Source organism: Zonotrichia leucophrys, chromosome 2 (assembly GCF_028769735.1).
Source record: "Zonotrichia leucophrys gambelii isolate GWCS_2022_RI chromosome 2, RI_Zleu_2.0, whole genome shotgun sequence".
In the NCBI taxonomy this organism is placed as follows: domain Eukaryota; kingdom Metazoa; phylum Chordata; class Aves; order Passeriformes; family Passerellidae; genus Zonotrichia; species Zonotrichia leucophrys.
Window position 1 is genome coordinate 102887135 of NC_088171.1, and position 18117 is coordinate 102905251.

At 41.4% G+C, this 18117-nt stretch overlaps 1 protein-coding gene across 1 annotated transcript; it reads right to left on the reverse strand.

The window, feature by feature from the left end:
* Window positions 1-1100: 1100 nt before the first annotated feature.
* LRRC30 (leucine rich repeat containing 30) lies at window positions 1101-2129 on the reverse strand. Its single transcript, XM_064703475.1, has one exon. The coding sequence runs from the start codon at window positions 2127-2129 to the stop codon at window positions 1101-1103; it is 1029 nt and encodes a 342-aa protein (XP_064559545.1).
* Between the last annotated feature and the right edge of the window lie 15988 nt (window positions 2130-18117).

Sequence of the window (18117 nt, forward strand, 5' to 3'; positions counted from 1 at the left end):
TTCCAGATAAAACTTTTATGAAGGACATTCACAAAAGATCAATATGAGAAACCACATAAGACCTGACTTCTATGCTACCGGCTGATACTGAAAATCCCAGAAATATTGTTTCAAACAAAAACTATTTGTTTCTGAAGCTCTTACTTAAGGTGATGACTGGGTTGCTACTGCTTTTCCTGAAAGAAATATTTCACCTTGAGGAGATGTTCTGCCTCCTGAGTAAAGTTGCTCCATAGCTTGGATTGCAGGGATACAGGAAAGGAGAGCAGTTGTACATTTAGCAATGAGCAACTCCATCCTTTGTGTGAGGGAAGAAGCCACAGTCTTTCCTGGGCTTTGTGCAGATGCTGCTCCCAGCTGATGAGAAGCGCTGCTGTCAGCATCCTAGGAGGCTCCATGTGAAGGGCTGCTTGTCTCACCAGGGGAAGTAGGAGCTCTGGGGAAGTTTTGGATCTCCTTCAAAGAGCTGGCAAATTGCCTCATCACTGGCAATCTCTACCTGGAATTTATACAGGCGAGAGAACAGCTGTGGGGTAAACAACAAGTGGTATTGAACTGACCTGCAATATATTGTCTGTGAGCTAATATAGCTCAGGATATATTCACTGCCAACAGCAAACATTTTCCTTGAGATTCACTTGGACAGCAGTGTTTGTTTATGTTGTGGTTTACCTGTGTATGAAGAAGTGAGCCAGGAGTACAAATGCAATTGCAATCACAGAGAGAAAGTCTAACTTATGTTAATATTTCTTCAGCCTCATAGCTGTCAAATGCACATTTCTGCATATTTGCAGTCTGCTTTAATTTGTTTCTGTCAAATGAAGAGCAAATATTTTATCACAACCATGTTGTATTTTTTTTTCTATAAAAACCCCCAAGTACCACAACAGCGAAGGTTACTGAGGTGGATATTTTTAGAAAGTTTGCTCTTCCCACACTTAATCAAGACCACCATACTTTACTTGCTTTCCTCCAACTGTTACCAAAGCCATCCATAGCCTTCAAAATCCAAGCATTATGAAGTGGAAATGCCTGTGCAGGAAAGCTCTCCGATGCGACTGCGTCTCGATGACAGGCTTAATCCCGAGCCGGGCGGAAGCTCAGTTGTGCTCCTTTTTGTCCCTGAGGTAGTTGAAGAGGACATCCAGGCCCCCCTCGACGACCTCGGGCAGGGGCCGGGCCAGGGGGTTGTGGGCGATGTGGAGCCCTTTGTCCATGGGGTTCCAGGCGATGCGGCGCAGCCGGCGCAGCAGGTACAGGTCATCTGGGAGCGTCTGGATGGCGTTGTAGTCGGCGTTCAGCAACTCCAGAGTGCTGATGTAGCACAGGGAGCGCGGCAGGCTGCGTATGTTGTTGTTTTCCACGATAAAGATCTGCAGGTTGACCAGATACTGGATGCTCTCTGCGATGTTTTCCAGCTTGTTGGACCCGAGGTGCAAGAAGTCCAAGCTTCTCAGGGCAAAAATGCAGAGGGGAATTTGCACAAAGCGGTTGTTACTGAGGTTCAGTTTCCTCAAATTTGTCAGGTCAGTGAAGCTCAAAGGCAGTTGTGAGATGCAGTTGTGTGAGAGGCTCAGAACCTCCAGTTTCCTGCACAAGCTGAGCTCTGCTGGCACTTCTTTCAGGCAATTCATATTGACGAACAAGACCTTCAGGTTCCTCAGCAGCCCGATCTCCTTAGGCAGGCACTTGAGGCAGTTGCCACCCAAGTTCAGCACTACCAGCCTGTCCAGCTTCCCCAGGGAAGGAGGAATCACCACCAGCTGGTTGCGTGAGAGGTTCAGCTTCTGCACCTCATGCAGTCCCCACAAGAAGTCAGGTGTGGTGGTCATCCCTTTCATGATGAGGCTCAAGCTGACATAACGCAATCCCCTCTTCAGCAGTGACTTGGGCTCTCTCCCTGCCAGAAGGGCATCTTCCCATGCAGGCAGCTTCGGGCCTTTCCTGAGGAAAACCATGTTCCTTCGCTCCTCGTTCTTCGAGTGCTCACTTCCCATAACACTCTGGTTCACTCCTGAGAGAACTGAGGTTTTATTCCCTTGCAATATGCAAATGCCAACAGAGGATGACAGCCTGCAGGAGGTGGGAAAGTCAAAGCAAGGAGACAGGGAGGAGCCTGTGAAGTGCATCTCAGTCCAGCGGAACAGTTTCCATAGCTGCTGAGGGAAAGTTTCACTTTTGGGGGCTTATGCTGATCTTGGTGCACAGTCTGTAATGAAACACTTGCTCCTGACTTGTGAGCAAACCTGTTTAATTCAAACTGAATGCCACAAGACAGCTGTCACTGTCATTTGGCCTGGGCTTTATTGGACAGACATGTATCTTCACTGCAAAAAGGTCACAAGGATGCTGTATATAACTTCACCATGTCAGCTTTCTTGGCTATCTGGTACATACCATGACTGCAGGACAATTAGCAAGAGAGATTTCAAAAAAACCCAAACAAGTGAGCTAAAGAAGGAAACTAGCAAAGAAGCCATCGCTTCAGCTCAGATTTAAAGGATGTTTTCATAATCACTTTTATTTTGTTTCCTGATTTCTCTGAAGTAGTTACCAGTCTACCAGAACATTTTGCATGCTGCAAAAACACTGATAAAGCCTTTTTATGTCAGTCCTTGTTTTCTGCTAAGTTAAACAAAAATAATGTTCACAAAAAGTTTTAGCTTTGATACGTCCTTTGCGGTGAAGATTGGCCTCTTTCTTTCCAGAAATGCTGCCAAATTCACTGCAGCAGTGACATTTTGCCTAGTAGTATCTGTGCCCACTTGGATCATTTCTTGCTACCCACAGCACCAAGTGTGAGCAGTCATCCCGCACAGTTCTAACCAAATTACTCTGTCCTAAGTGTCCTGTGCTACTTTCACATCTATCAATCAGATTTTTGGGGTCTGATTCTTTTGTACTCTATAAAATGAAGCCTCTTGATCTCCCTTTCCTTGTGAGCTTCCAGGTCTTCCTGGGCTATTCTGCGGTACTGGGGGACTAGCAGTCAAATAGCTTGAACTATAAATGACATTTAGATCCAATACAGAGGGGATGGTGGAAGAGGAAAGGAGCAGTGAGGTTTAATAATACCCAACAACAGCTGAAGTGAGCTCTGCTGGTGAAAGGCAATTGTATTGCTGGAGGAATACGTATGTACTAAGTTTAAACTCAAAGGGACCACAAAAAGCATCTGCAAAAACTTCAAGTATCATCCAAACGAGGTGAAAATTGCAACAAATAGTGCAAGGCTTTCAGGGCTTTTCCTCTCCACTGCATCCATGGTGATGAAGATGTGTTGCTGCCTTCTGAGAGATTTGGTGATGAACGTGCCCTCCTTTCCATCCCATTTCAGAGGTCCTCACCTTAAAACCTTGTGTTTGCACTGATGCTAAAGGATTATGCAGAAAACTGCAGCTGGAAGTTGAGGCACTCCAGAAACCACTTTGGAGTCAATCCCCACAGCCTTTTCTTACTGCCAAGCACCACACAGTCTCCTTCGGTCTTTGGGCTCCTCGTAGAGCTGCATCTGCTTGGGAAGAGAGGGAAGAGACGGGGCATTCCTGCAGGTGTGTCTGATGAGTGGGTCCTGCACCAGTCAGGGCCACAGCAGGCAGTGTGAGACAGCAGGAGCTGAGTGAGCCACGCAATTAAAACCTGTGTTTGAACAGGGCTGAGGGGCATAAAACCAGCTGGTGCTGAGGCTGAAATATTGCATTCTCTGGAGTGCCTGGGTGAGCCTGAAAAAGGCTGAGGCCAGTTGTATCTGGTTAGAGTGAGCTGGCAGCCTGTGAGTCACAGCACTCACAAGCACTTTTTGCCAGTATTTGTCAGTTTACATACAAATGTTTTACTAATTGCCATCGCAGCCGTACTGACTCAGTGTTCTTGTTAACCATCATCCCACATACTGCCCAGAGTGCCAGAGACAACCCTGATTCTGCAGGCAGAGGAGATGCTCAGGGGGAAGGGGAAACCCAGTGGCTTGGGCAAGACTGAGTGGGGCCCTAAACTGTGGCACTTCATCCCACATGGGTAGAGAAGTGAAAGCATGAGCCCCTCATGAACTCTGCCTTTGGGGTATCTGCCCAGCTGCTGTTAAAAATGCACTTATTATCAGAGAGCATCCATGGATTTGAACATAGCATTTTGTTTCTGCAGTAGGAAGAAAAAGGCTTTTTAGACAGCATTGGTAGGATTAGTCATTTCCCTTCTTTTTGTCTCAGTTCTGAAGTGAGGAATCTGCTGCAGAGAATCTGCCAGAATCTGCAGAGACTGGCTTTGCTTCCTGTGGCTGGCCTCTCACCTGTGACCATGGCCCCATGGTCACTTCAGAGCTCTTTCTTCTGCTGCTCACTTTTAGTAACAAATGAAAACAAAACAAAAGGAAGCACAGCATCCCTGTAGCCACTGCCTCCCCCCATGGCTGGCCAGATATTTTTGGATGAGAACATTGTCCCCATCTCCAAAACACACTGTAGTTTACTGCCTGGGGACTTGGCAGTGCCAGCTGTGGCTTCTCACCACAGAAATCCTCATTTCCTAACAGTGTGACTCAGCCAAAGCGCTCTGTACCCTCCCCTGGCTTTGCATCACACTGTCCATTTGAAACCAGGCCTGTGACAGAGCCCAGCAGAGCCTGGGCTGGGCTGTTTCTGGAAAGCTTCACCAGGGGATCTCTATCAAAGAAAAATGCTTGTTCTGCTTCAGCCTCACAGCATCTCCTGCTGTATCTCCACTGTCTGCCAGACAGCAAAGGGGATTTAAAAAAGAAATTCCGCATCTGCAGCTCTCATTGTCCAGTTCCCTTCCTGCCTCTGTGAGCATCATAACCACTGTGTGAAACAACAAAAAAAAAAAAGTAAAAGACAAACCATTTCCTATTCTTTGTTTTCCAACAGAAAAACAGGCTACTGAGTATGCTTGCCATTGTGAAGACTGGAAACTCTGAGTTAAACAAATCAAATTTTTCTTTAAATTGAGATAATAAAACCACAGTGGCCTCATCTGGACATTTCAGGAACTAAAATTCTGTACAAAAATAATCCCTTGTCTCTTGGTGTCCTGGAGAGGCTTTGTTAAAACACTTTTCTTTTCCCTTTCCTCTGTGTTGCCTGCTGCCCTGCCCTGGCCCTTGCTGTGCTGCACTGTGAGGATGGATCCCTTCCTTTGGAATGCTCTTAGGCAGCACTGACCTGTGTCCACACAGCCTGGCAGAAAGCAGAAATGAATTTCATGCATGCAAGTTTGGAAGCCCAGATTGGTGGGCTTTACATGACTCAGTGTACTTGATAATCACTTAGTAGATTAAACAAAAAAGTTAGTGTTCAAGGGAAAAAAATAACCCAAAGCTTGCTGAAGAACTTTGTAGTCCAACTAGTATAATAAAAGAAACTGCATTATTAACAATTATAAAAAACTGGTAAGCTGACAAAAATGACAAGCTATATTTTCTGACATTCTTTGACAATGCAAATTATTTGATTTTTTTTTTTTCTTAAGGAATCAGGATTGTCAGCCCTAAAAAAATCTAAAGATGAGTTCACAAAAGACTTGGAATTTTAAAGTCTATTATCTATAGAATCTTTTATTTGCCTTCAGGTTTTGAGTCTGTAGAATGCATTTAGGATACATTTTCTAGCTTTTTTTCCTGCATACAGGCAGGACTTGCCATAAAATCAATTGCATTGGTTTTAAGTAAAAGTTGAGATCATCACAGAACTATTTTTCTATAGAATTTGAGCTTTTAATGAAATATCTGAGAGAATCATGCTTTTAATAAAACCATAGGTATTTTGACACACTAAGTTTAAATTTTGTTTTGCTGCAAAACTGATCCTGTCATTGTCTTTTAAATTGTTGAGCTTAAAATAGATACCTATAGTTTCATTATCACATATGTTTAGGTTCATAATTTATTTTGAAACAAGTTTTATGTTCTCTATGGAGTCAAAACCTTATATAGTTCCTCTACCTCAGTATTTTTACAAAGTGTTAATATAAGAAGAAATTCTTTAAATGTTTAACTATAACTATTTATAAAATGCTGGGAAATTCAACCCACACTCTTTTGTAAAAAAAATTTCATTTAATTAATTATCTAGGTCTTAATAAACACTTGTTTAAATGAGGATGAAGAAACTACCTAATACTTCCTGTGACATGAAGGATGACTTGGCTAAAAAGGGTTAACTCATTTCAAGTTTAGCAGAAAACAAGAAATGCTGGAGAAATATTCATTACAAATACAGCTGCAGCTACTGAACCATCTTCTCTTTTGCTATTTCTTTCTCTAAAATACAGTAAATAAAGGATTTTTAAAGCATCAGTGCCATTCAGACTGTCAGAGAAATCCCCTGGTCTTACTGCTAAGAAAGAAAATTTTGTAGGTTTTTAGCTACTTTGTAGCAGCTTGTTGATCTTGCAGCTATTCTGAAATACTAAGTCAAATTTTAATGGTAATTTGAGATTTATGAGATGTGACACAAGACATAAACAATTCTTCAGGCAATTTCAGATTTCCTGTTAATTTGTTTTTAATTATGGTGCTGTTAACAGCTTTTAATGACTATCTGTCCCTGGAGCTTTCTTGGAATGTTTCATTAAGGTCCCATGTGGAGCTGCTGGATTGCCTGACCCACAAAGAATGGCACCTGGAGGTGAATGGCTGCCTGTGCAGGGGCTCATTTTTCTGCAGACCTCTTGACAGAAGACAAGCTTGAACTAAACCTAGTATGAAATAAAAATAGAGAGATTTTAGGCTGTGTTTGTATGTAGCCTAGAAATGACAGGCTCTTCCTCCTGGTAGTCAGGGACAGCAGCAATTGTTATATGACATGGAATTAGAGGAAGTTTTATTCCTTTTTTTGCAAACTTGCTATAGTATTTTGAAATTCCAGCAAGTACATGAATAACTGTTTTGGCACCTTCTACCTCTGCCACAATTTCCCTGTGTGTACAAAAGCCAACCAGCTGTTCTGTCTTCCACATTAAACAGAGGCAGGCCATGATCCTGCACTGTGCCATCATCCTTGTTCTCTGGAGCACTGTTTCATCTCCTGCCCACTGCAGTTCTCCCTGGCACCACCAAAACTTGCTTTCTCTAGGTGCTTGCCCACTCCTCTGGAGGAAAAGGGATGTGTAGCACATAAATATGCCCTAGGGAACACCACCACCCTGCAGGAGTGTACAGAGGGCTCTGTCCTGCTTTATTTAGCCATCTGCACACAGCCTCCATGACTCAGCCTTCTCCTTCCCTTACGGCTAGAGTGATGACAGATTTTGACACCAGTTACAAATCTATCTGAAGTCATTACACAGAGGATACCATTGCAATATAGAAGCACACACTGCTCTATTCTTCATCACTACATTTATGAGCAGTCACATCTACTTTCATAAATTTCTGTAAAATAGCCTCTGCCTGTCTGGTAGCAATATGGATTTTTGCTAAATGCTACCCAAAGTCCGTGGCTTTCTGAATAAATTTGGAAAAAAGTTGGAACAGATTGTTCAAACAGGATGAAGTACTTTTATTGTAACTGCTGCCACATGACCTCTGCCACAGGTACTCTTTTTGACAGAGCTCTTAAAGATAATTGCTCTATATTTTGGATGCATGATATGAAAACATCAATTCTTGGAAAGTAGAAGAGAGAGCCTCATGGGCTCTTTGCCTAAATCTAATCTAATACAGTAAGAGATATTTCTTGGCCTGTCTCACAGAAACACATCATCTAAGTGTCCATCACATGCCTGCATGGTTTACCTTCAGGCAGAACACATTTCCTTCCTTCCTTCCTTCCTTCCTTCCTTCCTTCCTTCCTTCCTTCCTTCCTTCCTTCCTTCCTTCCTTCCTTCCTTCCTTCCTTCCTTCCTTCCTTCCTTCCTTCCTTCCTTCCTTCCTTCCTTCCTTCCTTCCTTCCTTCCTTCCTTCCTCCCTCCCTCCCTCCCTCCCTTCCTCATCCAGATTTATTTCAGTGCCTGGAGCAGACTCAGTCCAGCTGCCTCTGGTGCACAACCTCCAGATTTCTGAAGCATCTTGTACCCAGGGCTTATGTGTCACTCTGAAATGAGGGGACTATCCCCACCTCTTATGAAGCTGTCACTCAAGATTAGCAGGGTTTCCTTAAACATCCATGTGTGTTGAGAGTCCAAAAATAAGCATGACTCTATGGGCTGCTGGCAAAACTCCCAGTCCCTCCTCCAAAGACTGTTTTAGTATTCCACAGTTAATGGGTCGTTGCAGTTGCCTAGTTTTCAGGAATATGAAAATCCAACTTCTGTTCTGGAAACAGAAGGCAGAGATAATTCTGAGGGTCCCATGAGAAGAGAAGCATTTCCATGGGGTCCTACTTGTGGTGCCTGTAGTTCAGAGACAGCTGGGACTTAAGCAAGACCATTAATTCAGCATTATCTAGTAAGAGTCTTTAAGATTTTCCCTGCTAAATCTGCCAACATGATGATTTTAACAGAATTTTTAGAATCTGTAATTCTTTCACTGACAAATGTCAGTATGCCTCTGTTCTGGCTCCATGAGATTTTGCATGGCACAGTAAAGACCAGGTGACTCAATGTTAGCTATTGTAAAGTTCATTGCTACTGTACCAATACCCTCATTTTTATTCTAATCGTTTAGGTGTATTTGAAAATGCTGGAAAAACCCAGAGGACAGTTGAAAACTTATTTCAGAAATACAATAAAACACTAAGTGATCCAGATCTTTGTGCCTGATTTAGTGTATATACTAAATATATACACTATATATTCTCCAGTTGAAAGCACAAGCCCTTTTTATCTTGGTCCTCATGAAATTTGGTAAATCAGTACTGTAAATCAATGGGACCCAGTGTGAAGGGGTTTAGGTATTTCCATCCAGAATCCATTGCAATAATAATTACAAAAAAGAACTTAGGAAATAATTCAATCAAAGCTGTAGTGGAGCCTTAATCTCAGATCCATGACTCTTGTACAAATTTTACTGATATAAGAAGAAACTCTGCATTTACCTTCATATGCCTGATACATGATAAAACAGAATCTAATTAGAACTCCCTAAAACACACACCAGTGCCTCAGTTTGGGATTTTTCAGAGACAATATCAAAGGAAAGGGCAGACATCCCTCTAGACATTTGAAGACTCAATGCTGACAATTAATAGCTTGACTTTTAAATTTCCAAGCTCTAACTTAAGGAAACATATTGAATGCTTAGCTCAAGGGGCTTTAGTGAACAAATAAAATTTCTCAAGCAATCAGTAAAGCAATGCATCTAGGTATTATTAGTATGACAGTGGTACTTGAAATTCTGTGAAATAATACAGGTCACTCTGTGGTCAAACAAAAGCTGGTGAGATCTGAGCCAGGTTGCAGGTAAGGGGGGCTGAGGACATCACACAGAGCACAGCCTGGAGGCAGAAGATATAGCTTGGCAGGTGAAAAAAGCACATGAAAAGCAACTTGCATACAAAAACTACCTTAAAAGTAATAAAACAGAGCAAATCAAAGGGAAAAATATGATCTTCAAGCCCAAGTGCAGGCAAAAGGAAAAAGGAAAAGAAAAGCCCACCCATAATAGTAATCTCTCTTATTTTACAACCTCTAATGAGCAACTTCCCAATAGAGAGAATCAAACATGAATCTCTTCTGTACCTGAACATCAGAAGAGATTAATTGTGGTGTACAACCACAGGGTTTCAGCACTTATTGGGCTGTGAGAAGACAGGGGATTGTAGTTAATGATTCCACCTGAGGTGAAACGACAGCACATTTGGCAGCCATGGAGGTAAGTGGAAGGGGAGCACTGATGCTCTGATGTGTGGCCAGGTCAGCTAACAACAAGGCAAGCATCTTCAAAAAGGTGGAAAATGATGTGTGGCTCGAAAGGAATGCAAATGTTATTTAAAAATGAAATTAAAATAGGAGGTTGGATTGGGGTGAGCAGGGGCAAGAAGTTGAGTATTTTATTTTTAATCATATCTTCCTGGACCAGGGAAGATGACAAGAAATATTTGCAGAGGATTTGAAACAGCAGTCAGCCTGTGAGTTGGTCATTAAAATTTTCTATACACAGAACTCAATAAACTGATTAAAGTAATTCTACTATAGGGTTGCCTGTGAAATTGGAGACTAAGCAGGGTGACCCATATTGTCTCTTCCCGTATCGTGGTCTTAAATCTGACCTCTTCTGCTGTCTTCAACTCTCCTAAATGTGCAAAATTCAGGAGCCTTGGTTCACAGGCCACTGCATTCATATTATCTTTGGTGCTGATCTCCACATTTTCTGCCTCGCTGCATTTCTCTTTTAGTTTATCGGATTTGAACAAATGCAGGCAATTAGAGGAAAATGCAATTATAACAGAGTTGCAGACAGATGTTTTCCAAGTGACAAGAAGTCTTATCTGTAGCCAGAGCTGAGTTTAGATATGACCTGGGCCGGTGGGCTCAGAGCAATGTGCTGGCACATACTAGCAGAAGGTTACAGTCTATTTCCTTCCCTCTTTCATGGAAATACATTCTTGTTTTCCAAGACTAATGGTCTTTGCTAAGCTGTTTCATGAGTCCAGGCTGAATATACAATGTGTTACAAATGTCTTAATTGAGTCAGTTTGGCAATCCAAAAATTATTGCTGTGAGATATATTTAACTAGCAGTTTGGAAACCACCAGTGTTCTATGGGTTTAGACAAGCACCATTTCAGGAATGCAGATTTTGGCAGCTTCACTTTAAAAGCCACTAGTGGAATTCAGCAGCAAGGAAAGTGACTCTAATATGATGTTTTTACCTCCCCCTCAAATGATGGTATCATGATATAGAAGTAATAAATGGTAATATATGGTGGCAAAGGGATGGTGCTAGTCCCCTACTGATAAGGCAGAGTGAACATTTGTCTGCAGCCACCTGTTCTTGAACTTCTCTAACTGCACTTTTTCACTCTCACTCTGGAGCAAACTATGTGCAATCCAAGTGGGAAAGGGCTAAGTGCATTTCCTTGGGTGGAAAGCAATATGGAAATACTGAATGCTGTCTGCTACCTGACATAAATACTGATCTAAAAATACACCACCTTCCCCCTAAACCCTCACTTTACATCATAAATGAAGCATAAGCAGACCCCAGAAAGATTGAAGCAGAATGTCTACTGAATTTATGATTAATAAGCGTGTCAAGTTTTATAACAGCATCCTTATGTGGACACAGCTAATGGCCTTAACATTGCTTCCAGAACCAAAATTGAATGGTTGAGCAGATTTAGCCTCGGGAAGGCCCACAGTGATAAGGGAACCATCAGAGAAAATAGGTGTACGCATTTTTCAACCTGTCAAGTGAAAAGAATCGCATATGATGATAAGTCAAGGATATGCCCTCTCCTATATGAGCTGTATGAATGTTTGTGCTGAACAAGGCTGCTTCCTAAACAAGAAGGAAAAGGTGAATGCAAGCAGCAGCAAGCTGCAGGATTATCCCTTAAATTACACTCACACAAGAGCAATAATTACTCTGAATCAGCATTTAAACAGGGAGAGATGGGGTTTGCTGCTCAAAGCTGTTGTAAATTGCTAACCCTGAGAGAAGCGCAGGAAGAAAGAAGCACACAGGAAGGTGTGGCAAATAAAAGGGGCACAGATTTGGATAGAGCAATATATAGGCTTGAGACTTATGTTGGTCTTTGGGGGGGAGGATTTCACCTGTTGGCTTGTATCGAAGCTTCAAGAATACATCTCAGGCCCCAGGGACTGAGCCAGGCTGTGGGTGCTGAGGATTAGGAAACTGTAGGTTGGAGGACAACCTAAGGAGCTGCCAATTTGATGTACATTTGCCTTCCTTGGAGGCACTTGTTGCTGAAGAAAGGGCTGAAAGGAGGGTGCACCAGCCAGGCCTCATACAGAAAGACTCATATGCCAAGGGAACGTTCTTTTGTTTCTAATTAGCAAAACAACGTGTACAAATATGAACACGGGTAAAATGGAAAGCACTGGACATGGTGTTTTGCATTGGTATTGATAATTGCTGTTGGATCAGTCTCCAGGGAAGTACAGTAATTAACTAGTTAGAGATGTTATTTGTGTCAACTCAAACTGTACCCTGTACATCTCATGAACAAATCTTAGCTATTACTATAATGCTTACATGCTTTATTAGTTTTCAAATAAGTGCTTTGAAAGAAAAAATGATGCTGTAAAGGTAGAAGTCATAAATTACAGTGAATTCTCCATTAGCAGCAGTATACAGCCATAACATCCTTGCAGAAGTGGTATCCAGATAACTTATTGAACTATCCAGGCAATCACTGAAAAGCATTTAAGGAGACTGTCATCTTGAGATGACATGTGCAGTGTATAACATCTGCTGCAAAAATGTTAGCTGATTTTGTAAGAGATTCTGTGTAGCAAGCACAGTTCTGCACCACTGATTTGTGAGAACATCAGCCGTGGTAGACCAACAGTCCCTTATTTCACAGCCTGGCACACTTTTTCTCACTTTGCTCTTATTAGGACAGCCTAGGCCAATGCCTTCCATGTTTTTACCAGAGAATGGACCAGTGGTGTCCAGTAGTGCTACAGGAGCAGTTTTTTCCTAACCAGCTTCTGGAACTGCAGTTGTACTCCCTGGTGCAAACAGGTCTACATTTCTTACAATACTACATGTACAGCTTTTAGGAAGTATGAAGTTTTTCTATTGCAGCTTTAAAAAAAAAAAAGGAAATAGAATTAGGCAAGACACTACAGCACTAGCTCCCAGCCCCCTGTTATGTGCTCCATAGTGAATCCTTCTCAAGACAGCAGTGAGCACAGTTTCCACTACACAGCTCAGCTGAGGCGTAAGTTTTGGCATCACCACATTTGAAAGAGCTCAGCTCCAGCTCCTGCTCTGTGCTGACCCGAAAGCAAGGGTGTCCCCTGATGAAAACTTACTTCCTGAAACATTTAGGCAATTTGGGGTCTTCTAACACAAGTGCTGACAGATGAGCTTTGTTTCAGACATTAAAAACACACGTGGTATAAATCCCTCTAGACTTGGGAGATCCCCATTGACAAGAGGTAAGCCCATCTACAAGACAGGCTGGAAGGAGGATCTGGAAAACTGCAAGCATGTCAGTCTGATCTCAGTGCCAGGGAAAAACATTTGAGTGGCATTATGTGGCATACACGGGCCAACCAGAGATCAGGCCCAGACAGCATGGGTTTATGGAAGGCAGGACCTGCTTAACTAAACTTTCATCTCTGTACAGGTGGCCACTATTTGCATATGATATAGATATATATTTCAAACATAATTCTTGAAATTATATCAACATTATACTGTGTTCTATGTATGTTTTATATATGTAAAAATACCCTTTTTATGCAATCTATTGCATGCAATCCATTGCATGCAATCCATTGAGATAATTGTGACTGTGTGAAGCTATTTTGTATTCTGGGGCATTAACCAGACAAAAATGTTTTCTAAACAACACGTCAAATTCAGAATCAATGTCAGTCAATGTTGTTTATTTTGGAAGTCATACCTGTTAGTTTTTAGAGGGAATATGACCCTCTGGCTTTGCATTTTAAAGATTCACACTTATCTCAAAGTCGGAAATGGGGGGGAGCTTTCTTATAGACCCTCGCAATTACATCTCTGCATCCCCTCCTTATATCTGAAGCTAGAAAGAGCTCTGTCCAGTGATTATTGGAAAATTATGCCAGAACAGCTAATTTCCTTTAATATAAACTCTCTATTGGCATTTTAGCAGCAAATAACTGTACAAAATCCATTGGATTGGTTCAGTTGTTGTGGCAGGTAAGACACATGCCATAAGACAAGTGCAAGCCTCTACATCTTCATTGAACAGCGATTTGCAAGCACTACTGAAGTTATTAAATGTACATCATATCATTTATTAATGGAAAGCTCATTAGTTCCTGACAGAAGCTAGGAAAACAAATAGCTATATAAATATTTAAGGTATTAATTCAAAGATTTTTAAGAAACATGCAGGGGACGCTGGAGTATAGGAGCCAGGGTTTGTGTAAGGCTTGTGATTGCAAGATTCCTTTGTGAGATTTCTTCTCCCTAAACCACTGAGCATCCTAGTAGAGTGTAAAGGAGCATTGAAGTGCTTCATCAATTATATAAGAATAGGTGCTTAAATGTACCAAAATATATCTACAATTCAAGACTGATTGTCTCAACTGATGATATGATTAAAATATGCCAATATTGTTTGTTTTCAGGAAATATTCGATTGTGCTTGTATTCAGATTACAAAAAAAAAGAGTTGAAGCCTCTTATGATTTTGTCTTATTTAGAGAGATTTTGCAACTGAGATCTTTAATATTGATAGGTGAATTACAGCATTGCCCACCACTGGGTTTGACTGTATTACTTGATCTTCTAGATGGACGGGGACTGCCTAGGAAACATGGCCTCACAGCTTTTCTGGAAAAGCTAAAAAGCCATGGCATGTACTTGCTTTGGTGTTTGCAAAACAGGAGATGCCGCAGAAATAAGATGTTAATCTCTCTTTGGATGAAAAGTGTTCAGCTCTGGCCAGAGAGGGGCACACTGCTCCGCAAGCACCATCTGGCCTGCCTTTAAATCCACAGCCTGATTACAGATGCCTCTTTCTCCTCTGCCTCTGGAGGTGAGGATGGCAAAGCTTGGCCAGAGACAGGGAAGGCAGCTCAGAATCACTCTGCCCAGAGCACAGACATGGTTGGGAAGCTGGAAGCTGGGGCAGAGCCATCAGGTCCTCGTGACCTGGATCTTTTATTTTGGAGGTATCAGTCTTGTTTTAGCCATGTAACTCCCAGTTTCTGTGCCCTTTATGCAGATCACACTGCCTTTGGTACCAAACCGGGTGCATTCTTGCATCTCCAGCATTTCTGCGAGAGGAGTTCAAGTGGGATATCACTACCACTATCCTGTACCTCCATCTCTTCTTGAAGTCACTGGCCATTTTGTAGCTCTGTACTCTGAAATCTCATCTATAAAGCAGAAATTTGATACATTGTCTCTTCAGAGAACAGGAGTAATCATGATAGCAGAAATATTAGTGCTCCAAACCCATTTCCTCACAGTGCCTCAGTCCTGATTCAGAAAGATCGCTTTTAGAGATAGAAGGATAATTCAATCATCATTTAGTTTCTCTTCCTCTGAGACTCCCAGCCAGGAATGATTTATTGAAAATTGTCATGATGGCTGTTATATTCTTGGAAAGGCTCTGTCACAATGTGTAGCAAATTCACATCTGCACAAAAATTAACTTTATTTTAAAGACAAGTGTTTTAAAATACATAATAGAGGAGAAAAAAAGATTTTAACTGAACAGCTATTATCTTCCCTAGATAATATTTTTTTTAGCAACAATTGCCTATTAATTATTTACTGCTAACAAAAGATTTGATCTCCAGCAACTTTGGATTTTGTTAGCTTTGCTGCAGTTGCTGCTGCAAAGTCTGGCATGTGGTAATTCTGAATTCCAGGCTTGGTTGCTCAATTCTTTTTTTTTTTTTTTTTTTGGTAGTAAAGTTCAAACTGACTTTAATGAGAGATTTGCTTCAGGATAGGATGTGGAATTTATTATTTTGTCGGTATTACACCATATTACACAAAATATATAAAAGTTAAACCCATTACCTTGGCAAAGCAATTAAACCCATGAACTTTGAAGGTGTCCTACTTTTCAAATGCAAATAAGCTGGTTCAGTATGGTACCTGGAGGAGCCAAATATCAGAAAATTTTAAGTAATAAAAGGCTCCTGAAAGCTGTTTTTTAAAGGGATGAGGGTAATTTGGCATTTAGATGAAGCAAAAATAGATATTATGTATTTAATGTAGTAAAATGCTACAGCCAAGAAGCAGCCATTGTACTCATGATATTTTTCAACATTGCACATTACCTCCAGGACCCACACCCCTCTCCCACCCACACTTTTGCAACCTACTCTGGACTCTGCTTCTTGCAGAAATGCTATCAGGGGAACAGTGTGTGAAATAAGCCTGATAATGTCAATCTTTGGGCACTATATGCATGATGAGGACAATCACACACCTAATAAGTTACATCAGGCTGTTGAAAAATAAATGCATAAAACTCATGCTTTATGAGACCAGCTTATGTTAAACTGTTTAGAAATAGAAAAACTCCCCTACAGACAGCCTGTCTCATAATTTTTTTTTCAATCAGAATGGCAGTTTTGCCTGTCTGAAGCATGCAGAGCTGTCCAGCCTCTTGCCAGGTACCACCAGCCCCAGGATTCTGCTTGCAGTGACAGCAGCAGGGTCTGTGAGACCCTGAACCTGAGGGTGCTGATTTGCTTCGGGAAAGGTGCTGGAAATTAAAAAAAAAAAAAGCCATTAAAGAGTAAGCTGGTGGGATCTGCTTTGTGACGACTGGTTGCATTGATTTCAATTAGCACATTGAAGTGGGTGTTAGCAGGAACATAGTTCGAGGTTTTGACTTGCAGTTTTACAGTGCCATCCTGTGGCTGCCTTAAATGTTGCAGAATAACATCAGAAACTTGGAGTTTACTGAAGCTTTCTCTACGGAAAAAGAGGGACATTAAACTACATTAACTTGATTAATAGTAGCTTATATTCCTTCTTTTAAATAGTTACATTTTATTACAAGCATTTACTCCCTCTGTAGTGGAATCCTCCACTACAAGAAAGACATTGAGGCTCTGGAGTAAGCCCAGAGAGGGAAGGGTAACAGAGCTTAGAAAGGGCATGGAGCACAAATCCTGTGAGGAGCAGCTGAGGGAGCTGGGGTTATTTAGCCTGGAAGAAAAGGGGGCTCTGGGGGAACCTTATCACTCTGTACACCTTCCTGAAAGCAGGCTGTAGTGAGGTGGAGGTCAGCCTAATTTCCCGGGTAACAAGTGATGGGACAAGAAGAAATGGGCTCAAGTTGTGCCAAGGGAAGTTTAGTTATCAGGAATTTTTTTTTTCCATTGAAAGGGTTGTAAAGCATTGTAACAGACTGCCCAGGGAAGTGTGGAGTCACCATCCCTTAAAGTTTTCAAAAAACATGTGGGTAAAATTGAGACATGATTCAGTGGTGAACATGGTGCTAGGTTGATGGTTGGACTTGATGATCTTAAAGGTCTTTTCCAACCTTAACAATTACAGTATTCTATGATTCTACAAAAAAACAAAACAAAACAAAACAAAACAAAAAAAACCCCAAAAAACCAAACCCAACCTCATTGGGAAGTTCTTAGCCTACATGTTAGTCAGCTGGTTTGGAATTTAAAGTTTGAGGTTTTTTCCTGTAGGGCCATGCCTTTGTGGCTTCATTGCCATGCCAATTAATTCAATCTTACATGTTAGTGTCATCAGCTTACAGAGATCATAGAGTACTTAGGGAATGTTATAATATAAAGTATTCCCCCAAAATCACAGTATAAACTCCACATGCCAACATATATAACCTATGTTTCTTTTATAGTTGGCTTGTATTCAGTCATTCACTGTCAGAACAACTTCCAATCTGCTGTAGTTTTTTATATTTTATCAAAACTCCTACAGCAGTAATACCTATATTTTCCATGATCCTTTATAGCATTTACAAAAGACTCTAAGGGAAAAAAGAAGAAAAATAAAAAAAAAAAAAAAGAAAAAGAAAGTTTGCTTGATTTCACTGTGCACAAGTCACCAGTCAGTTTTTTCTTTTGCTTTTACACAGGAGGAAAGCTGGAAAAAAAAAAAAAACAAAAGAGAGAAAACGATGGCTTTGTGGGCAGCTCAAGATGAGATATGCAAACATTATCTTCAGGCTGATGGAGCCTCATACCAGAGATTTGCGCATTCCTGGGAATACCTGTGGAGGGGCCACCTTTGGCTGCAGAGCAGTGGAAGGGAAAAGGGAAAAAAGAAGAAAGTTTTTGCAGCTGGGTAAGAATTTTAATTACCTCTCACAGGACAGTACCTTTGCCTGCTCCCTGCAGACCACCAGAAATGTGCAGGGAGGAATACAGGAGAAGTAAATCCAGCACTGCAGTGTCACTGAAAATCATCATTGACTAAAGTTTGATAATGTTTTCATTTGTTTAAGCACAAGCATTTCTTGATTGAAGTCAAAGACAGCTAGTGAGCTCAGCTTCTAATCTCTCAGCTCATCAAACTGATTGGCTTTGTGTCTTGTTC